Genomic DNA, 23,927 nt, shown 5'->3' on the forward strand with positions numbered 1-23,927 from the left:
ATATTTTGCGATCTTTTGGGGTTGATTTGAGGTAAATTTGACTTAGTTATGAAAAATATAGCATTAGCTTAGCAATCCGGACCAGCCAAGCTATTGACTAGGGTCAAAATACTACAGGTTGTTGTTGATCGTTGAACCGGAAGTGACTTAGGAAGATCTGTCTATTTTAGCCAAAATCTGCATAATGATGCTTTCCCGCCATCTGGTGGCGAATCGAGAGAATACATTTGCAATGAATGAAAAAAGAAAAACATCTCTTCAATCCACCAGATCTTTCTTGTATGTTAAAAAGATGAATTAAAAATATGCCAATTTGTTACCCAAACAAAAAAATTGGGACTGGTAGTCCAAGGGTTAATACATTGTTGCACTGTTACTAATTCACATTTGGTGAATGAAGCCTGATTCTTGATTTGGAATCAAGTATGTCCAGAGAGCCTGAACCCATTAAGTAGGAAACATATGTTTGTTTCCAAAACTGTAATTTATAGGTATGTTATTATTTGTACCAGTCCATGAGACTGTGATATGGCTTATTCATTTCAGTAGTATTGGCCTCTTGGTTATCTCTGATATTTGATTTATATGCAGTAGTCTGTTCATGTTCTCATCACATTTTGTGAATAAAAGCCTCATTTTGTTAATAACACATTATTTTATTAATAATCATTCCATGTCATGACAATATTTTTTTTCAATGAGGTTTGTCCTTTCCTAGATGGAAATGTCGTCCGTTTTCTGTGTGTTTCCTAAATTTTTAGACAACTCATAATGTGTTAGAAAATCACGGACAAAAATATAGGACCAACATTATTTGGACTTGTGGCCCTTGGACTTTTGGTATTTTGCTGAGTGGCCCCTGAGCCATCAAAGGTTGAGTAGCCCTGCTATAGTGTGTGCGTGCCTGCTTGCGTGCGTCCGTGCGTGTGTGCGTGCGTGCGTGCATGCCATGCTAAAAGGGCCTGGCAGATCAAAGGCAGCCCCAGTGTGTTTGGAGGACAGCGTTAGCCTGCCTTCGCCACATCCTCACTTTGCTCTGGGCTGCTCTGCCTGGGCCTGATAACACCACTTCACACACGCACACGCACACGCACGCACACACACATACACACACACACACACACAGATAGACAGGAAGGAAGGAAGGGAGCGAGGCACTGTGTTTGTTTATACAGTATACAGTGTGCCTCTGCATTGTGCGTGGCGGGAGGGAGGGAAGCCATATTTCTTGCCCATGAAAGACGTACAGGTGTGCTGTGCATTGTAACGGATGGCCAGAGCTTGACCTCTGCTTGCCCCCCCCCCCCCCCCCCCCTCTCTCTCTCTCTCCTCGTCTTGGCACAGATCCATACCAAATCACCACGACTCGGCCGGCGGCCGCGACCTCCACCTTCACCTGGGCGCCCCGCCGCCACTCATCTCCCCGAAACCGTCCCAGCCGCCGCTGCCCCACCACCACCACCACCGTGACCCCTCGCACCCCCCTCCTCCGCCCCCCACCACCCTGTGGAACCCGGCCTCCCTCATCGACACCACCTCAGACTCGTCCAGACGCGGCGGCCACGCCGAGCCTCTCCTCCCGGGCTTGGGCCACTACGAGCTCGCTCCCTCGGGGCTCGGCCACTACGAGCTCGCTCGCGGCGGAGGCCCCCCGTCCTCCGTGAAGCACGAGGACGGGGTGCTGCTGCGGCGGCGGGACCCCCTGGAGAAGTACCCCCCGCTGAGGGGCCCCCCGCCGGCGGCGTCGGCCCCCGACGGGCACAGCACCTTCCTGGCGGAGCTGGAGAAGTCCACGCAGTCGTTCCTGAGCCAGCAGCGGGCGTCTCTGTCCCTGCCCAGCCAGTACGGGGAGCTGGGGGGGGGCAGCGCCAAGGGGGGCAGCGCCACTGCTGCTGGGCTGAAGGGCTTCCAGGCATACCACCACCAGGTAGGGCTTCTGCCATTATGGTGATAAATATCGTGATAAAATGCCTTGACCATATGCCTTTTCAGAGATGTCGTATATATGTTGTGATACAGTGACTGCGCATTCTATGATTTGCAGTTCTATACCTTAATTTTATGCTGTTGTAGAATGATGGTTTCTTTAACCCATTTTGACCTGAGATCTGATTCTAAAAATGTCTTCTACATCCTGACAGTTTTCTGAAAAAGCTATGTTTCTATGTCAGTCGTTCTTCGATTAAAAAAATAGCAGATCTACAAGCTCGAGTGGCGCGCTACGAGCTTGTAGGTCTGCTATTTTTTTAAATAGCTAAAGCATAACATAATGTCAACACCAAAAGGGGTATTGTAATGTATTGTAAAGTGTTGTAATGTTCTGTTACTCCTTTTTCTTTTAGTCTGTGTTTCCTTGTAGGTTGGTTGCACTGTTAAGTGTCTTGATCAATAACCCTAAAATACATATCGCGATAATATCGTGTATGGTGATACTGCCTTGAACAAATGTCGTGACATTATATTTATTTCCCATATCGCTTGCCACCACCAGGGGCCCACCGGCAGACATTGTCAGGTGTTGTCGGGGGTGTGCGCGGCGGGACCTCCCTGTGCGTCGGGGCAGCAGCAGGCCCTGATCTACGACGATTTCCTCCAGCAGCACCGCAGGCCTGTCAGCAAGCTGGACCTGGAGGAGAGGAGGAGGAGGGAGGCCCGGGAGAAAGGTACGGCTACTGCCGGGAAAGCCCACTTAACGCACTGGTTTTCACATCAAGGTCCATTGTTGATTTCAACATTCGATGACACTTAGCCTCTACCCAAAAATAAAGAATATTTTGTTGTCGTTGGATAATATGTTGTCTGTCAACAATTCCATGCTGTACTGATGTTGGTACAATAGGATGGATAACAGGCAAATCAAAATAACAACTATTCTACATTATTTTACATTCTAATTGTGTATACTTCTTGTAAACTAAGTAATGCAGATGCTTAACAATAATTTAACAATAATAATAATAATAATAAGCGTAAAAAGAAACCAAATGGACCCGCAAGGGAGTTTTGGTTACCAGACTCTCCATCATTTAGCCGGGGACCACCACCTGGAACCCCCTCAAGGACCACTGGTGGAGTACTTTTTTTCCCCACCACTGGTAATAAAGTGGTGTGAAAGTGTCAGCGCTGACCCCTGCTGTGTGTGGTGTGCATTGCAGGTTACTACTACGAGCTGGACGACTCGTATGACGAGAGCGACGAGGAGGAGGTGCGAGCTCACCTCCGGAGGGTGGCGGAGCAGCCCGCGCTCAAACTGGACGACTCCACCCAGGTAAACACCACCCTTAGAGTATATAATATCCTCTCCTCCCATCCACTTGCATCTAGTTGCTCACCTCAGCGCATGAGGCCATTTCACCCCTTCTTCCGGGAATGGAACAGAGTGCATTCTGAGTCGGAATTACTAACTATTTGATTGCTTTTTCTTGCTTATTCTTGTTCGCTGTGCTTGCTGTGTTTTTTGTTGTTTTGAATGTTACACTATCTATGCTGCTGCATTGTCTGTAAGGCAGCCAAACTAAAATAAGTTTTACTCTTATGTACCTGTACACAGGATGTAACAATAAAGTACAACCTTGAACCTTGACCACCTAAATGCTGTCAGTGGTTCCTACTGAGGTAGTTGGTTCCACAGTTTGGGAACAATAACTGAGAGCCATATTGTTGTATATTTTCAGAACTTACACTCAGAGTCTAAGTACGAAAGGTAGAGTGGAATGAAACAATGTTCTTTTAATAGAAGAGCTTCTGGACAGCCCAGGGTCCCTTTTTATAAACAACCAAGTGACCACAATACACTGGAGGTGTGGTTTAGTGGACAGAGTCAAACAAGGAACTACAGTATAAGAATAATTCATCTGACAGGCAACCAACAGGTGAGGTTTTAAAGAGACGCCACATGTCATTTAAGTGGATGACTCATATGAACTATAGAATGAGAACAGTGTGGTCTTTTCATTTCCATGCTAGCCCTTCCTATGGCCAGCTTTCCGGGTTTGTGTGAACACAAACATTGGCTTTGTGATTGGCTGATCACCCCATAGCGATGAATTGATTGGCTGATCAAAGTACACATTGAGGATACAATGTGTCCGGCCAATCAAAAGTGATTGGCCGGAATGTCATTTGTGATGATTTGATTGGTTGAGCACGGAGCATGATGTATGATGATAAGAGCACACCTCTTTTTTTTTCTTTTTTTTTCTTCATGAAATTACTGGGGGTAAAAAGTTTATTAAGTCATGAAAATTGTGGGAAACCAAAACAAATGAACCACTGACAGCATGTGTCTCATTTATTTAGGTGGTCATGGTTCAAGGTTGTACTTATTATTGTTGTTTTTTATTGATGTTATTACATCTATAATTGTATGTAATTGGCCCCGGACCCCAATCTCAAAATATGTTGTTCCAGGGACCTCACCAGAAGCAAAGATTTTAGTTAAAAAGTTCGCTCTGAAAGAATATAGAAGATTTGCGGCACATTTTCACGATTTTTCAAAATTTGCAGATCTACAAGTTCATAGTGCGGCACTCGGTGCCCCATTATGACCTTGTAGATCTGCTATTTTCCAACGGCTAAAGGATAACATAATGCTTAAAACTCCAAAAGGGGTTCCCGCCCAAAATGGGTTTAGAAACGACGGCTATGGCAGTTTCCGGCAACCGGAAATTGATCAGTGCTCGATGCATAAACCTGCTTGCCGTTTCAGCCGTTCCTATCGGCAGAACCTACACTATACACGTATAGTGTCTACAACGCCATGTCATAACCATGTTTATTGAAATTAGCTCTAATACATTTTCACCTCTCTTATGCTGTGTAATGTGTTTACAAGCGCATGTAAGAATTAAGCAATATCGGCAAGTTAGCTGATGCGCAACGGGGTGTTAAAATAAAAGTGTTTATGTTTGACACATGCTATGTTTGACACATGCACATGCTGCATCACCATGGGAACCAAACATGGATGGGAACGCGTCGCTGACGGCTGTTTGTTTAACGATTTTGACTGCTGTGGCGTCATAGTCGCCGTACTTCTGCCTAGTGGAGACGTCCTGAAAACCACCGCTGTCCCTAATGACTCCTTGTGGTTCCCTATGAAGCTGGAGAACACGTACACGCACACACACACACACACACACACACACACACAAAGACTAGGGATGGAGCTCGAAACCCGATACCTGAAAAAACCCGATAACAAGCTTAATGAGTGCCCGGTATCAATAAACTTTGGGCTTATCAAGCCTGTTATCGAGCATAGCGATAAACAATCAAGACAAGAGGCGATAAAGAAATAAGTTTAATCACCTGGCACAAACATGTCGGTCTAAAATTGTATTGATACCTGCCAACCAGCGCTGCCCGGGTAAACAACATTACGCTTTTAAAGTGACGGTACACATATTAACCAGTTAACAGTTTCTTCAATGTTTTTTTCCAAAAGTAAATAGGTTAATTGCCGTCTGTTAGAAAAGTACTGGTTCTGTTTGGAACCCGGCTCGTTAAGTGGTGCGTCATCAATAAAAAATGAACAAGCTATATCCCTAACAAAGACTCTGTATAGTGACGTGATCCCCCCCCCCCCCCCCTCCCTTTCCCCCTCCCTTGCTCCCTCCCCGTAGAAAGTGGACTTCCTGGGAGTGTTGGGCCTGACCACGGTGGGACGGCGCGACCAGCTCGTGCAGCAGAAGAGGCGCAAACGGAGGCGCATGCTCCGGGAGCGCAGCCCCTCCCCGCCCGCCCCGCCGCACGCCAAGCGCACCCCTCCTCCTCCGCCCCCCGCCCCGCTCAGCACGCGCTTCACCCCGGAGGAGATGGACCGGGACGGGCCCGAGCTGGAGGACAAGAAGCGCTTCCTCACCATGTTCAGCCTGTCCCACGTCACTGTGCAGCAGAGGAGAGGTAAGAAGGGCAGATTCACATGCTGTATGCAGAAGGGTAAAAAGCAGCAGGTTCAATCATCACCATCATAGCGCATGGATTCTGAGATGTGCACACCTTAGGCTACCTTAACTAAGACCTGTTGCTTTTCTGTGTGTCCATTATCCCCTTTATTCTGATCTTGCTTATGGTGAGAAGCCTACTTGTTGTATTTCAGTAGTAGTAGCTTACTCAAGTAGCTTCATAAATCCCATTTTGGCGAACTGAAAGAGCTCTAGCACTGTGCACTAAACACTCAAACACCAACTGTAGACACTTGGCGCCAGTAGGCGTGACGGCCTACTGTGACGCCAGCCTTGCATTCCCTATTGCCATCAATTACCCAAACGCCATGACTCCGTCCTCTCCAGCGTTGAGCTCCCTCCGAGGCCTACTAGTCGTATCCCAGTTCAGCTCGCCGCCACCGCTGAACTCTCTGCCTTGTCTAACATGCTCCACTTTCTCATTAGCATGTGGATTCTGCCCTGAAGGAGTTTCATGTAGGGTCACACAACAGTCATGTGTGAACCTCCAGTCGCACTTTATTATACATGACATACATTACAAAGCCAGCAAATGCATAATGCATTACCCCTTTTTTTAGTGTTCTACTTTGTTCATTGCGGTTCTGTACGCACACGCACGCATGCACGCACGCAGTAGACACGCATACACACGACACTGGGAGTGGTGGTAGCGGTAGGCTTACAGTGATCCTAGTGTAGTCCCTTAGCCTACCCACACTGTTGGGAGGAGGACCTCAACGTCACACACACACACACACACACACACACACACACACGCACACACACCCATTGCACAAACACCTTCCGTGTCTAAGAAGAGGTAAGCGCAGTCGGTGCTTATGAAATGGTGGATTAGCTACAGACGGATGGGGACAAACAAAGGCTACAGAGATTTTGCAAGTGATGTTTGTTTTCCGTCTGTCTCGCTCTCGCAGATAATGAAAGGGTGGTGGAGCTGCTTCAAGCTATCAAAGAAAAGAGTGTAACGTTGGATACCATCAGACACGCCCCCCATCCGCAGTGTAAGAGCCCTCTAGCACACAACTCTGGTAAGAGACCTAACCTGTGCTTCATCAGTGTTTAGTACGTTTCTGTCCAAACGTTAAGTCAATCTCCAAAAGCGGGGCTCTTTTTTCCAGCTACTAATGTGGATATTCTGACAAGGGCAAAACAATATTACATCAACATATTTTTAAATGGCTGTTCCACTGCAACATTATCCAACGTACACTAACTAGTCAATTAGCCCTTCGCTAAACCCCACCCCAAAAAGCGATTGTCCAATGCCAATCCATATAGTTTAGCAACCGTTGCTATGCAGGACAAGCTTTCGTCACCTCATAGCTGTCAGTGTTATTTTGCATGGACTGTGTTGTTGAACACACACAGCTTAACGTCGGGAAAGTTACAAGACTGACCCGCCCAGGTGATGGCAATAATACTAATGACTGCAGTCTTACCGTGCAACATGACAACTCCTGTCGGGCGGTCGTTAAAGTTGATGTTGGATTCTGTTTCTCCCTCTGTCATTTCCTCGTATTTCTAGTTTATTTAAATAATGTCATGCACATTTGTCCAGTGCATAGCCTACTGCCGGCCTGGTTGACTAGATTTAGAAGACATTTGTCCAGTGCATAGCCTACTGCAGGCCTGGTTGACTAGATTTAGAAGACATTTGTCCAGTGCATAGCCTACTGCAGGCCTGGTTGACTAGATTTAGAAGACATTGTCCAGTGCATAGCCTACTGCAGGCCTGGTTGACTAGATTTAGAAGACATTTTGATGCTCTTGGTTCTGAAATGATCGATTATTTATATGGAGAAATCCCGTTATTTAACATGCATCTCAATGGGGGAGAAGGACAGCTTGACCTGTCTCCTCGCTGCTAACGTGCCTATTGGACAAGGACAGGTTGGGGAGGGATTTAGCAAAGGGCTAATAGAGGGTATGCGCATGCTTAAAGTGACTGGCACATCGAGTGGCAAAGCAACATGCAAAGTGAGTTTAACATTGTTAAACGTTGTTTAATGCAATCAAATAGGACTTTTCTGTTTGGATGTATGGACTGTCAAGGCCAGAAAGTAGTTTTTTGCCACTCAGTAGGCGTTCCTGCATAACTTCCTGGTTTGATGATGATGTCACGCGCATACCCTCTATATCCCTCAGTAGCATTTGATACATTCTCCTTCACCACCAGCATGTCATCAACTCGCTTCGAAACGGGTGGATGAAACACGACTACAACTATGTCGTAATGTGCATCTCCTTTTGTGTCCACAGACCCTGCCACCGAGCAGCCTGCCAGCGAATCGGAAGAACACCCCAGTGCCAGACCACACAGCCCCTCCTGGCATCGGCCGGCGTCCCCCAACAGCCACACGAAACCCCTCATGGACACACTGAGACCAAAGGAACCCCCTGCTCCGAGCGTCCACCCCGACAAGGCCCGGGGGCCGCCCGGCGAGGGGCCGACGTCAAAGAGGAGCTCCATCCTGCTGAACAGCCTGCGGCCCGCCCCGCATCCCCTGCAGCCCAAAGAGGGCCACGGCCTCCTGAACGGACGCACCAAGCCCTGGGACAGCTTCACGCCGGAGGAGTTCGCCCAGCAGTTCCACGAGTCTGTGCTTCAGTCCACTCAGAAGGCCCTGCAGAAACACAAAGGTATAGCATATGACCTACACTTATTATTTCTTATTATTCCATCAATACATTTGTTCAATTAATCGTTATTTATTATTACTAGTCCTTACCCGTTCTGATATATTTCAACTTGTATAATATATTTGTGTGTGTGTGTGTGTGTGTGTGTGTGTGTGTGTGTGTGTGTGTGTGTGTGTGTGTGTGTGTGTGTGTGTGTGTGTGTGTGTGTGTGTGTGTGTGTGTGTGTGTGTGTGTGTGTGTGTGTGTGTGTTTTTTTTTTATGAATAAAAACAGCAGTATAACATGAAAGTATTCTTACAAATGCATGGTAGGGAAACGTTTTCATGGCAAGAGCAAGGACCGCAACATTTACACTTATTAGACAACAGAGCCCCATTTGAAAAGTATCAAGGACCCCCAGTTTGACATGCACCTATATATGGAGTTATGGACAGTGGCAGAGATCCAATTTGCAGGTGGATTTGCGTCCAAAACGGTCTCAATTGTGAGCTTTGGCTTGCGAGAACTCATGGCTTTTGCAACCTGTGATGTTGTGAGCTTGTAGATTAGCTGTTTTCACCGGAGCGTGCGCTGTAGCCACTTCACGCTGTGTGTGTGTGTGGCTTATGTTCAAGACAGTTGTATCTCGTGTTGTGTTTATAGCGAACTGAAAACGGCCACACGATGACGCACGCGCACACATACGCACGTGCGCACACACAGCTTAAGTAGTTTACACACACACACACGCTCACAGCAAAAGTAGTCTGCACACACACGCACGCACACACACACACACACACACACAAATCCAGCCAGGCAAGGGCAGAAGGTTCCTATTATAACGACAGTGGGTGGCCACCTCAGAGTAGCCTGCGCACACGCTTTTAGCGAGGTGCTAAGCAAGGGTTGTTGTGTTATATCAATCAATCCGTCCACTCCATGTGCGTGCGCACGTGCAGTCTTTACGTGCGCGGCTGCACGCTGTTTCACCCACGTTTGGTTAAAAGTTATAGGTCCTATCAAGTGATCCAACAGAGCCAGCCCGATAGATAATCATTCCGTTGTGATCGTGGCCGTGCTGGTGCAGGAAAGATGAGATCTGTAACTGCGGGCGAAACAACTGAAGTTACGCGGAAAACTGTTTCCCAGTATTAATCAGTGACGGTCCCAAAATGCAATTCACTTGGAGTTTTGCCGCCCTGTGGCTGCGGGGGGTACTGCACCCGGGTGCGTTTTTAATTCACTAATAAATTAATTCATAATCATTAATGTGTCAAATCGAAAAAAGGGCTCTGTCACGCCCTCCATATTCATATGGTCAATGCCTGTGTGAAAAGTGGGAGCGATTGGTGCAGGCAGTGAGGAGATAATGAGGAGATAAAATGCGGTCGGACACACACTCACACACACAGACATTCGGTAAATTATAGTATGATGATTATTATTATTATTATTATTATTATTATTATTATTATTATTATTATTTATTATTATGTATTATTATGGATGGAAAACAGTCCACATTTCTATGCCATACCCGTTATAGCCGTTCTTAGTGCGGCACTCATTATGTCTATGGTAATAATAATAATAATAATAATAAGCTTTATTTATATAGCACCTTTCATACAGGGTTGCAGTTCAAAGTGCTTCACAGGCAGGACCTACATCAAGTGCTTTACAGTTACGTCATAGGTTATATCAAACACAATACAAGACAAGACAAGACAGTAAATGTGCATAAAGTCAGCCTAAAAATAGGCATGAGAAGGTCAAGCATTTAAGATATTTGTTTAAAAAAAAAAGTACTGGTGGAAGTACTATGATCGTATGGATTACATCAACGATCTCCATATATATAAAAGCAACCCAGACGCATTGACAGATACGGAGTTAGACACACAGACATAGATGTGGTGAATGTATTGGTAGATGGATAGATCTGATGAACCACTTTGGTGGTTGTATAGTTACAAGTTACTAGAAACTATGAATTTGGGTCCTCCTTGCAAAACAACAACAACACAGTAGTCTCCTACAGGCAGCTAGTGAGTCTGAGATAAACTTAAAACTAAGTAAAACAGAGTATATTTGGCGTGGGACTGGGAGTGATTAAGTTCTTAACCCTGCTGATGACGGCTGGATATGCGGTGTGAAAATGCGTCGCAATGTGAGAACGTGGACGGCTTGTTACCATGGAAATGGATATATACAACCACTACGTAACATTGGTGAACTGTCGAGAGTGGTGAGTGACATTGTTTGTACAAGTACGTATAATTAGCCGATCTACAAGATCACAGTGCGTCACAGCGACGTGTTGTGTACTTGTAGATTGGCTATATTGTATACGCTTCCCTGCGCAGCGGATTGCGGGTGGTGCAGATTAATACATTGGATTAATTGTGGTCGGATAACGGGCGGATTGTAATTGTGCACACGCGGATTCATCCCTGGTCTCTAATAGTTACCTTGCCATGATCTAACTCCAAACGTGGACAAATATATATATATTTTTTTGAATTCTTCACGGCTCTTCTTCATGCTTTAGCTATTGAAAAATAGCAGATCTAGAAGCTTGAGTGCCGTGCTACGAGCTTGTAGATCTGCTATTTTTTTAAAATGTGGCGTAAATCTTTGAATATATATATTCTTTCAGAGCGAACGTTTTTAACTCAAATCTTTGCTTCTGGGAGGTCCCTGGAACTAATTTTTTTCAGATGGGGGGTCCGCAGCCAAATACGGATAATTCCGGCGGTCCTTGACATGAACAAGGTTGAGCAACACTGACATAGAAACATAGGTTTTTCAGAAAACAGATTTTTAGAATCACCCATTCTGGACGGGAACCCGTATTGGTGTTTTAACTAAGCATTATTTAGCTATTGAAAAATAGCAGACCTACAAGCTTGTAGCGCGCCACTCGTGAAAATGTGGCACAAATCTTTGAATATATATTCTTTCAGAAGACTTTTTATTTATTTCGACGTCAGGCCTAAATGGGTTAACACTAGGAAGTCTGAGCAGCCGTTCTGACCAAATTTGAGATTTCAACGTTTATTTTCTTAGCCCATGGAGTCCAGAGAAAGTTCCCCTTGCATGACTTTGTCTAAATATTCGATTGAAATCATCTCTGTTTTTTTCCCCATTTGAAACGTTTTGTAAATATGATTTTAGGCATATATCTCTTACTCAGTCTGACTATATCGGCACAATCGACCGCCGTCCCCCTTTCTCCCCCACTCGTCTGTCACCTCCGACAGCTGGAGACGGCATTGTTCAAGCCTGCATTCCATGTCCAACGAATTAAATCATATACGTTTGGCTGGTTAATTAACTTGGAATTTGTTTATTATTTTGATAAGATAATAGGAATATGAATACAATGATTATTATCATTGTTATTATTATTATTATTATTATTATTGAATGCTCGGTTAGACTCGACCGACATTTACTTTCCATGAAGCAAGAATGCTTGCCAATGCGCGATACAAAATAAAAAGTGTTTGAAATAATTCCAACCAGATAGTCCTCCCGAACCTCTAAATGTTTTGTCAGTCAAAAGAACAGTTCTTTCTGCAAGCGACGTGGAACTGATCTGCAAGTCTGCCTGCCCTGCACGCAAGGCATTTCTTTTTCCTCCTCCTGCTGCTGCTGTTGCTAGTGTGCAAGGCTTACATCCGGTCTAAAGCCCACCCACTGTATGCGCTGATTTCCATACACAATACATACACGATCCGTATCCTCCCCTCACCGGATGTTGAATTAACAGTACTAACGGCCGTATTTGAAAAGACGTATCCAATCTTTTACACAATAAACCGATTTCCCGACATTTTCTTTTCACTTGATACCGTTTCGTAGATAGGGCCTACACAACCGATCTATATACCAAATGAAAGCCCAAATGTCGTAGTTTACATAGTATTTTGAGTTTTTTTTAAATGAGCAAAAAATTTGCGAGTTATGATTTAAAGAAAAGAGGGGTGGAGGAAAAAAAAAAGAACACACAACTACACACAACACAGCTAACTAGGCGATTATTTGGCACAATCAATCAAATATATATAATTACATCGATAACACGCGTAGCCTATAATGTTTCCCCCTCTATATAAAAATGACAATATATAACTTTATATATATTTATATAACTTTTTCGTTTGCATGGCCGGTTTGACCCGACGCGATTCTTTGGCACAATCAATCAAATATAATAGTAGGCTACTAAGCCCGTTTTCAGCTAAATGCGGAAATGTCCAGGCTAAATAACGTATCGACGGGAGTCGTGTTAATATTTATTTACTCGTCATTGTCATGTTCACTCCAAATAAACAAGTATTATGCACTTATGATGCGGAGAGCCATCTTATAAAATATTTGGGTTGCGACATTGAGGGGGCAGAAAACAGCCCGGTCACGTGGTTCATGTACTTGCAAGTTGGGACAAAGAAATGCAATGTTTTTTATTAATTAAACTGATAACAACATAACGTGGCTAATAATTGTTTATTTGGAATGTACTTTGGCTGGTAATTTAGGTAAATATAACGCGACTCACTTGTATAAGTAATTTACCGCGGACATGCCGCATTTACAATACATTGACTTTTAATGTTGTTAGCTTATAATATTAGCAAATGTAAGCTAACACACAAGAAAAGTGATCTTGGCTCTTTTGGAAGGAAAAAAAGAACAACAAAAGGCAGCAACGCGACACTCTTCCATGGCTATGTTGCAATATATGCCTATATAATCCGTGAAGTGTACATTTTCATTGGGTGTATAATAATGTATTTATAAGAGAGGGAAGAAAAAAAAAGAAAAGTGCGTGCGTGTAGGCAACAATGACGTCTCCAGCTGAAGAGGTGTGAACGAGTGGTGCGGGGGAGAAAGGGGGAGAGCAGTCGATTGGGCCGGAATAGTCAGACTGAGTAGTAGTGAAATTTTTTTCAGACTTCCCAGTGTTAAGTAAAACAATAATAATGTGAGCACCTTTTCCACCCGATGCGAATGTCCCATTTTCACCTCGTCCTCCTCCTCTCCAGGTGGAGTATCGGAGCCGTCCCACCACCACCTCCAGGACTCCTCGTCGGTTCACTACAACATTCCAGAGCTGCTGCAGAGCGCCGCTCCTCCTCCCCCCCCCGGCCGGCCGTCCCTGTCCCACACTACGCACCACATCACCCACCCCATGCACCTCCACCCCCAGCACAACGGGCAGCACTTCCCCCCCGCTGCACCCCCGCCCCACCCGGGGATGAGGGACGACATGTCCGGGCCGGAGGAGGAGGAGGACGAGGAGGAGGACTCGGAGGAGGAGTCGGAGGAGGCTCCTACGCCCAAATGGCAGGGGATTGAATCTATATTCGAAGCCTATCAGGAATACATCGAAGGTATGCTTATTGCTTGCTGCATCAACAATGTATCACTCATTCTTGAGATGAGGGACAAAAGTGGAAAAAACATGTCCCACACATAAGAGCCTTATAGAGCACCGAAGTCTGACGTCACTTTCAGTAGAGGGCGTCAGTCCCCAGGTTCATGTATTTTTTTAGTTGCATTGAAATCGCCATAGGAGGATTTTTAGATTGCTTCATATAAGAACTGTGTTTGAAAAATGAACATGTCATCCCGGCCGCTTCACTCATATGGATATGAAGAATCAACTGACTGAGAGAAAACGCTAATGTTACTGCTACTGAATTAGTTACATTTTCGCTAGAAGCAGACTGTATCATATATGAGTGACTGACTGTTGCAAACGATACAGAGACACCTCCCTGACAATAACGCAGAGACAGCTTGTTTATTTTTGGACCACAACGCTTATAGTAGACGATATTAAGATCACCCCATGTTATTCTCCATAGAGAAATTATTTCCGCGAACCAGGGGAATCGAAGGGATGAGCGAGTTACGTCAGGACTTCGGTGCTCTATTTATGTTAAAAATAAATTAATTCATAAAATAAAAGCACTTGCAAAGTTAAATGTAATACAGTTGTGTATTATTATGCCATTAATTTCATTATAATTGTTTTCATATGCCATCTGAATTAGTTAAAAGCAGGCACTGTACCCAAAAAGGCCTGTATTTAGCCTGTCCCCAGCAAATGGTCACAATTTCAAACTGCCAAAAAAGTGTCTAATACTGTCACAATCACATAAATATACATACTAAATGAAAGTAGATTGTCAACAACATAGCAAACAATATACACAGTTATTTTTTTTCCATTAAATATCTCATGTCAAATGTGTGTCCCACATCTCCGTCAACTGCGTCAGGTTTTTTAAAAGTCTTAAATTAATCAGAAAATATTGTCGACAGATTTAGCCTGAAGACTCCTTTTCCAACAGTGGAGCACCTGGTCTGACAAGCATTCAATTGTTTGATATTTTAAACAAACAATGTTGATATCAATGTGGTCACAGCTTTTACATGTCAACTCCGTCAGGACATTATTATGATCTTTGTTAAGAATTCCAAAATAATGTTTAGTATTTTAGTTTAGGGTTACGTTTAGCTAACAACTGAAGAAAAAACAAAATGGCTACATTGTACTACAGAGGGTTAAGATGAAAACAAATGCCATTTTGTCAACTCCGTCAGACGTCAACTCCGTCAGGTTTTGTGTCTGACGGAGTTGACATGTATCTGACGGAGTTGACAAAAGTCTTCCTAAAACAATAAAATTATAGTTTTTGAATAATGGGACGTATTCTAATTTGGCACACAGTTAGAGCATGCCTTAAGGAACATTTTTGGCTATAGGGCCATCACAGATTTGTCTCGTGGTGACCATGGCAGCCATTTTCCAAAATTGCCGCCACCTGATGTTATTTTACAATAACTCAAGTTCTACACCACCTAGGATCTTGATTCTGGTGACTAAGACTACATTTTCAAGGATGAGGGATACAGTGGTACAATTTAGATTTTCCCTGTGACCATGGCAGCCATTTTTCAAAATGGCCGCCACCTGCTGTTATTTTACCAATAACTCAAGTTTTAGACCACCAAGGATCTTGATTCTGGCGACTAATCATTACATTTTCAAGGATGAACTTTCTCTGGGAGGGGTCAGGGCTTATTTCAGGTGCAGGTTGAGTTGCTACTGACAGGACATTAAAAGGAGGTGGGCTTTCTGGCCTTTGACTTGTCCCTTTCAGGTACAGACGCACAGTTTGACTTCACTGTCCACTGCTGTGTGGCGTTTTATCTTGGTGGCCTCCTGCCAGTGTTTCTCCATCCTTCTCATGAGCTCTGTGTTCTGGGGCTCTGTTATAGTCAACTTACATTGTCTTGGCTGGAGATTGCTTTCCTGCAGGGTCCAGCCCAGTCTTGTGCAGATGGCTGCTGGCCCACCTGGAGGCCCCAACCTCACTTGTTCGGTTGGTGTGATTAGGTGGGGTGGTCTTCCCCAATCAGGATGAAGGGTTTGACCCTTTCAAACGGCAGTGTCTGTATTTAGTTGTGAGGCTAGATACAGGATACGATTGCTCACCCAGCCCCAGGTGACTTGAGGTGAAGGCTCCTTTGATTTGGTAACATTGCTTTGGTTGACATGCTGGGGACACAGAACGACACTGATGCCTTCAGTGTCTGCACATCCTGCTTGATAGTCCTGAAGGCAGATTTTCTGTCTTCAGTCTTACGCTCACTGTTCACTGCTCACTGTTCACCTCAAGCAGGTCTTCAAGGTGTTTGCCTTTGCACAGGCTATATGGCTAGGACTCGTGCTTCAACCACTCAGAGAACTCCAACATGGTGTTGGTTGCTCCTTGGCCGCAGAGCATTGTGCGGCGGAATTCAGCTCTCATCTCTGGTGGCAGCTTGTTGAGGAGTCGTGCAACATGTGAGCCGCATCTAAGTTCTGTGTCTCCCTCTGGGCCTAGGGTAGACACTTGCTATTTTCCGTAACACTAATTGGTGGGCTGTCCAAACTTGTTGTTTAGGTGTCAATCGGGTCTCTGTTGTGATGATTTATTTAGTCAGGGGATATTAATAGAATCTGGTAATAAATTCCTTATCAAGAATTTTCTTCACCAATGTGTTTGGAAGGGTGTCTACTAGCATATCCCACATTGCTTTATATTCAACCACCCTAGGGGAACTTTTGACAGCTGCTGAAAGTTGGGGTACCATCAACAACCTATATAAGGCAAAATGTTCATTATGCTTTAAGTAGCATGTGACATGTCAAATTAGGGAGTTTTGATTCTGAATGCATTCCAAGCATTAGCTATGCACGAAGAACACTCCTTGGGCTGAAAACGGCCATAGCCGTCATCACAAAATGAGGTCAGCACATTTGGGCACATTTGAGCAAGTGGATATATGGCCGAATTTAGCCCAAGGGGTTTGACCCCTAGTTTGGCCATAGACTCCCTAGTTTGGCCATAGCCACTTGGTATGGTACCCAACTTTCAGCAGCTGTCAAAAATGCCCCTAGGGTGGTTCAATAGAAACCAATGTGGGATATGTTAGTAGACACCTTTACAAACACATTGGTGAAGAAAATTCTTGGTAAGAAATGTATTCACAGATTTGACATTATTCTGATAATATTCCCTGACTAAATTGGTAAAATAATAGCAGGTCCACCATTTTTGAAAATGGCTGCCATTGTCACAGGATAAATCTAAATAGTACAACTGTATCCCACATCCTTGAAAATGTATGATTAGTCACCAGAATCAAGATCCTAGGTGGTGTAGAACTTGAGTTATTGTAAAATAACAGCAGGCGGCGGCCATTTTGAAAATGGCTGCCATGGTCACAGGGCCAATATAAATAGTACCACTGTATTCCTCATCCTTGAAAATGTGGGATTAGTCACCAGAATCAAGATCCTAGGTGGTCTAGAACGTAAATCAGTTCAACGTGTCAACTCCGTCAGATGTTCGTCAACTCTGTCAGACGTTGGTCCCGTGATGTTTTTGTTAATTTCCAAAGAGTTAGACGATTCGATGTCAAATCCTTTGTGCTTATGTATTGAAACACCAACTGAAATGATACGTAATGATGATTATTATTTTTTACATGGTTTTCATGTTATAATATTGAAAATAGGTTTTAAATGACGGATTTGAGAAATTGGATATTTCATAATAGTGTGATATTGGAACAAAACAATATTAAAATAATTGTATTACTTAACTTGATTACTGAAAGCCATTATAAGATAACTGAGGACTTTATATTATTGTTGAAATTATCAAATTAAAATAAAAGGGATTTTAGTGTATCTGACGGAGTTGACATGAATCAGTTATGAAGTGCATAAATGTCCCATTTTAGAAAGAAATGTTATGCGAAAAACCTGTTCCTTCTCAAGATTGGTAGTTGAGACCTGTGTCTACAAATCCATCCATTTGATTTGAATGTATCTTAAAAAAAATAAAAAATCTGATTTGAAAATAGTTTTGTTCCTTATCTCAAGAATGGGTGGTATACATAAATGACAACCTTTTTTTTCTGCCATAATGAAGTGCTTAAAAATAACGCTTTTGCCAGACTAAACACAAGTGAATGTAATGTAAGCTGATCGGTTGTAGCATTCTCCAAACACCAGAGGGTGCTGCTGGTCACAATGTATCCTTTCCTCTGCAAACCAACATCTGCCACCCTAGAGTAGTAGACTAGTATGCCTCTAGTGTGCGCCTGCGTGGAGTGTGTCAAGTGAAACTAATTGTCTCTTCTCTTTTCCTTAATTTCCTCTGTGGTGTTTCACAGAGCAAAGTGTGGAGCGTCACGTTTTGCAGAGCCAGTGTCGGCGGCTGGAGGCCCAGAACTACAGCCTCAGCCTGACGGCGGAGCAGCTGTCTCACAGCATGGGGGTAAGTCACCCTATCCTCTGTCTGAGGCAGGATGTACCTGTGGACGCACACACACGTCCTCACTTTCCTCTTGTTTTGCTGATCAGAATCAGCTTTTGTTGCATTCGTTTATGTGCTAAAAGAGTGATTTTGAGAGGTTTCCCCGTTACAATGGAAGTCAATGTATTTCTTAAATTGCTAATAAACAACACAACGGAGTGCAATAATTCATGGAATGGGCTAGTTTGCCCATAATAAGGTAAGAAAACAAAAAAAAAAGTGGTCTTACCATTTAAGCTATTCTCATGGATTAAAGTTCTCAGGCGCCATGACTGCTCATTTAGATTCCATAGAAGTCACGTCAGCATCAGCATGTCTTCTATAGAAGTGTGTCCTGCACAGAAACTTCCAGAAACCCTAATGATATCAGACCACTTGCCCCGCTCTAGTGTATTCTAAATGGCGAGTTGACTGACTCTGGTTCTCTGTCCCGCGTCTAGGAGCTGATGTCCCAGCGCCAGAAGCTGGCCGTGGAGAGGGAGAAGCAGCAGGCGGAGCTGGAGCACTTCAGGAAGTGCCTGACACTGCCACAGACACACTGGCCCAGAGCCGGGGGCCACTACAAGGGCTACCCTCCCAGGTGACCCCCCCGCTGACCCCATGGCCCTCGTATCGGGCCCTGGCCAGCCCCACTTTCAGACTGCCAGAGTTTATTTTTTATGGCCTGGTCCAACGTGACTCCACGGAAAAAGAAGACGGACAGCTGGATGGGTGGATGAATGAATGAATATGAATGCATGCATGGACGTGTGGATGGATGCATGAGGAGCAGGACCATACATTGAAGGACAGACAGTTTTATTTTTTATTTTTTATTTTTTGGCCAGCCAGGGATGGTGCCACGAGCCACTAGTGTCTGCCAACCCTACCAACCGTGGGATCAAGGAGAGTACTGGACAAGGGGTACCTGATGATCAATATTAATTATTCACCACACACACGCACACGCACGCACGCACACACACACACACACACACACACACACACACACACACACACACACACACACACACACACACACACACACACACACACACACACACGCGCACGTGTTCTCTACTCCAGTCCTTGCTTCTCTCAGGTTCAGTCCCTGCATCAGTCACGGCTCACGCAGACAATCCTGCCAACTGGGGAGCGACTTCCCCCTGGGGGGGACGGGATGAAAAAGCCCAACACGCGCCGCGTCACCAAACAAATGCCCACACCTCTCTCTGGCCAATGAGACTGATGTTACCATGGCAGCCACGCAAAGGTCTTTGAACTGGAAATGCACTTAATGAAGAGAAGCTGAAGAACTACCTGGTGGTACTGTGTTACAACGAAGAACTGTTGGAATTAGGGAAGGACGGAGGAAAAAATGCACATTTTGGAAAGAATAAAGGAAATGTTTTATTTCAAAATAAAATCAAAATTGAGAATAAGAATTTTAAAAGGTGCTTCAGCCTTGTATTGTATATAATATGAAGACTAAAAAAGAATTTTGTATGTTTTTATTACTTTAATCATTGTTCTTTTAAAAGAGAGAAAGAAAAAAAAGCCTGCCATTTTTTATATGTTATCGCTTTTCGGGGGTGGGAAAAGAAAGCCTTGCTTTTAGTGTTTGTACTGCTGCTGGCCAGAACAGCTCTTTTCCAGGGTGTGTTACAGAGAGACGGAGACTAAACTACATGATACTCTCTCTACACTTATCTAGGGATGGAGCTCGTTACTTTTTTATTGATAACGATCACCTTATCGTCTCGAGGGTTCTTATTGAGCCCACTATCGAGACTGGAGACGATACATTCTGAACATAACCAGTATCTTTTACTAGGGCCTTCAAATACCTTTTTACTAATACAATAATATTCATTAAAGAAACTGTTAACTGGTTAGTATGTGTACCGTTACTTTAAAAACGTACAGCACTGGTGGGCAGGTATCAATACACTTTTAGACCGACATGTTTGTGCCAGCATGGATGATTACATTTATTCCTTGATCGCCTCTTGTCTTTATTGTTTAAACATGACGTCATGGGCCGCTATGCTCAATAACAGGCTTGATAAGCCCAAAGCTTATTGATAACGGGTACTCGATAAGCTTGTTATCAGATTTTTCCGGGTATCGGTTATCGAGCTCCATCCCTACACTTCTCTCCCCTCCTCCAACGCTCTGTTCAAATGAGATCCAGCGACGGCTCCTTCTGGCCTCCGAGCTCAGCCAAGCTTTCCTCAGAGGTCCTGCCCCGCCCCCCTGGCCCTCTCACGTCACCTTCTACTCCTCAGCACTGTGCTTTCTCTGTCCGGTTTGCTCCCCAAGTAAAAACGCGTCGGACCGATTCTGGTTCAGTCATAGTTCCTGTGGTTTAGTAATCTCACGTTTCCAGACCGTTGCCCTTTGCAATTTTCAAATGCTGTTCCATCATACAGTCTGGAGCAACGGAAGCTCTGATCATGAGTAAAATATAAAGCGGAAGTGAAGCCTCCTCCCCACTTCCGTTTTGTCTTTACAGTCACGCAAATGTATCCTAATATAAATCAAAATCATCTAAGCATATAGCTTGCTGCTCAGCAGAAATGGAAATAAGAAAAAATAGAATGTAAACATAATTTTAAGATATATTTTCTTGAATGGAAATGGCAGCTTCCCTACTCTGACTTTGGGAGGTGTAGTTCCAGACTATCATTCAGAGATTGTGGAATAGTTGTCTGGCTAAGCGAGACTAGTGGTTTACTAGTGAGGCCATGTATCACACTTGCACCCGGTCGTGTTATGTCTGATGTATACTTTGTTGAACATTGTGTCTCACACACACACACACACACACATCGGAAAAAGCACATCTTACCAGCTCTGATCTTGTAGATCTCCCTTTTCAACCGAGTATAAATCAGTCCTTAGCCTATGACGTTCCTCAACATAGATTCATGATCGACATGGGTAGGAGACGGAGTTCAGGAACAATGTACGATTGAATCCCCACTTACATTGTAAAATCCTGAGTGTTTTGAATTCTGAGAGTGTACAAATGTAACCAAATGGATTTGATTACATTTCGCAGAGTTAATTAAATACTGAAGGTTTGACTGTGTAATGCATAGGAAGAGTGTAAAACAGTAGCCAGCTAAATATGGCTGAGAAACTTGACCTCACACTCTTCAACATTACATTGCAGCAGACCCAGAAATCACCAATATTATTTGCTAATTAATATGCCTTATACACACAAGATACTAGCCCTCTGCAGCAGCCATAAAATATAGTGCCAAACGATATGTCATATAAGAACATTTCTAATGATTTGTTTTAAATCTAGCCACAACCTCTGAACCATAATGGCCAACTCATCCGGTTGTATGCTTTTTGACCCGGTTTCCTTTGGTGTCAAATTTGTGGAAACCTGCATTATTTGTCCTCTACACTACAGGACCCTCCTATCCAAAGGCATCGAGAGGGTTCTAGTTTGCCAATACTAAATGATATGAGCTAAATGAGATGCTCACAATAGTCCCAAGGTGTGTGTCTACGATATGTAAAAGCTCAATCAATCTTCACGTTGCTGACTACCAAGCCACTGTATTGGCCCCTCGCTAGTCTTTCAGTTGTCCTTTTTTTGTCTATCCCCCTCAGCCACCAAAGGCTCATTTCTAATTTGCTGTATACGACTGTGTCAAAATCCTGATCTGCAAAGCTCACAATGTGTTGCGTGTGGATCTATTTATGGCGAGCAAGTGTGGTTGCCGCAGTCTCTTACATATTGACACTGTGTTTGGGAATATACGCTCTTTTCACTAATTTGACTCGACAGTGTTTTCTCCAGTATTTGGTCTTATGAATGTTGGACTGGGGTATGAAAAAAGGATGACATCATGTGAGGGAAATGCATTTAAGAATGTATTTGGGTTTAATTTTTTAACTTGAAGCTTTTATTTCATTGTGTATGTGTGTGCCCCTAATTCCTTAAACAAATGACACAATGCTGCAACTGCACCTTCCATCCACTGTATACACAATGGAATACATCAACAAGAAGTAGCTTCTCCATCTGAACATCTTCACGAACCACCACTTTTCCTGTTACACGGCATTGTGCTGCGTGTATTCCTTTATCACAATTGATGGTCATGGGCTCTTTCATACAACGTGCACATATCAAGTCAGAAGCAGGCGTGTAAAATTAGGAGCTATTACATGCAGAGTGGATGAAAACTGAGACATGCTTTTAATTGCACAGGTTTCAGAACTTCAGCCTGATCATATAACATAACTAAAATTATATTCTATAAATGAGGACCGGCCCTAATATGTACTACGACATTTGAGCCATTTCAGACTATCAGGCGGATACCAAGTATCCATTCATAAACATTGCTAAGAGGGTATCAGTTAGCTAAGGCTGTGGCTCTCAAAGTGGGGTCCGAGCGTTCCAGGGAGTCCCCCATGTAAGAATTACTGGCAAGTCTTGAGAGTGCGCAAATGGAGCCACCTGTAAACTCGAGTTATGGGGGTCTGTGGCCTATAATGCATAGTAAACGGGGTCCTTGAAATGAAAAAAAAAAGCTTGAGAATCACTGAGCCTTTAAGGAGCATTTACGTTAGGAGGTTTGCTGCCAATGGGCGAGGGAGGGAAGTTCAGTACAGTAAGACACACAGGGCTCTGTTTTCGTCCATGCTAAACTAAACGCCTAAACTATTTTGCCTTTTTTTGTTGTTGCTATATTTAGGCTATTTTTGAATAGTTCATTTTAACTATTCAATAGTTTGAATAGTTAAAATAGCCAATCTACAAGCTCACAACAGGCTGATGTAGATTGGCTATTTTAACTATTCAATTTTTTTTTTCAAAATAGCAAAAGAAAAGTCTAAGTAGTTTAGGGATAAGGGGTTTAGCATGGACAGAAATAGATCCCCCAGTCGCCCAGACACCCTACCCTTTGTCTCCAACCCACGCACGCCTACGCAATAGCCTCCCCCCCCCCCCCTACTCAGTGGAGGATGTCTAGATGCTGTGAAATACTGTTTTTAAAATGTACTTGTTTGAATTCATTGTAATGTAATATATTCTTTGTTGAATGTAGTAATTAGGTATTTATGAATATATGGCTGTGATTTCAGACAAAAAAGAATAAAATATTTGAAAAATGTAAAATGTCTACTTTTTATATCAAAAGGGAAATGAGCATTTGAATCCTTTGACTGATACATATGTGGCTATTGTCGTATATGGACTCGATAATTCTATAACTATAATCATTCTTAATCAACTACACTCTGTGCTAAGTCAATGTGGGAATAATTCTATAGTCAATGTGAGAGTGTGCATAGTGAAGTAGCCTGGCTGGCTGGGTGCGACAGGAATTAGCATTCTATTGTTTAAACCAACAGGTCACTTGATTAAGTCTCAAGACGTCACTATATATGCATCCCCCCACTGTTGATATGTAAAATGTGTGAAACACCTATGTTG

General features: G+C 43.7%; 1 protein-coding gene across 1 annotated transcript in view; it reads left to right on the top strand.

Annotated features, from left to right (window-relative positions):
* LOC310879152 (genetic suppressor element 1-like) overlaps positions 1-23,586 on the top strand; it is a gene marked incomplete at its 5' end in the record, with an annotated part of 50,552 nt that extends 26,966 nt beyond the window's left edge. The window contains 9 exon segments of the mRNA XM_083793596.1: positions 1,345-1,927; positions 2,492-2,663; positions 3,156-3,268; positions 5,625-5,904; positions 6,884-6,997; positions 8,229-8,609; positions 13,643-13,990; positions 18,336-18,439; positions 18,919-23,586. Coding sequence (XP_083649722.1) covers positions 1,345-1,927; positions 2,492-2,663; positions 3,156-3,268; positions 5,625-5,904; positions 6,884-6,997; positions 8,229-8,609; positions 13,643-13,990; positions 18,336-18,439; positions 18,919-19,062 — 2,239 coding nt within the window. The 3' untranslated portion in view covers positions 19,063-23,586.
* Positions 23,587-23,927: the final 341 nt, after the last annotated feature.

The sequence above is a fragment of the Protomyctophum parallelum genome, assembly GCF_964188405.1.
Source record: "Protomyctophum parallelum genome assembly, chromosome: 2".
In the NCBI taxonomy this organism is placed as follows: Eukaryota; Metazoa; Chordata; class Actinopteri; order Myctophiformes; family Myctophidae; genus Protomyctophum; species Protomyctophum parallelum.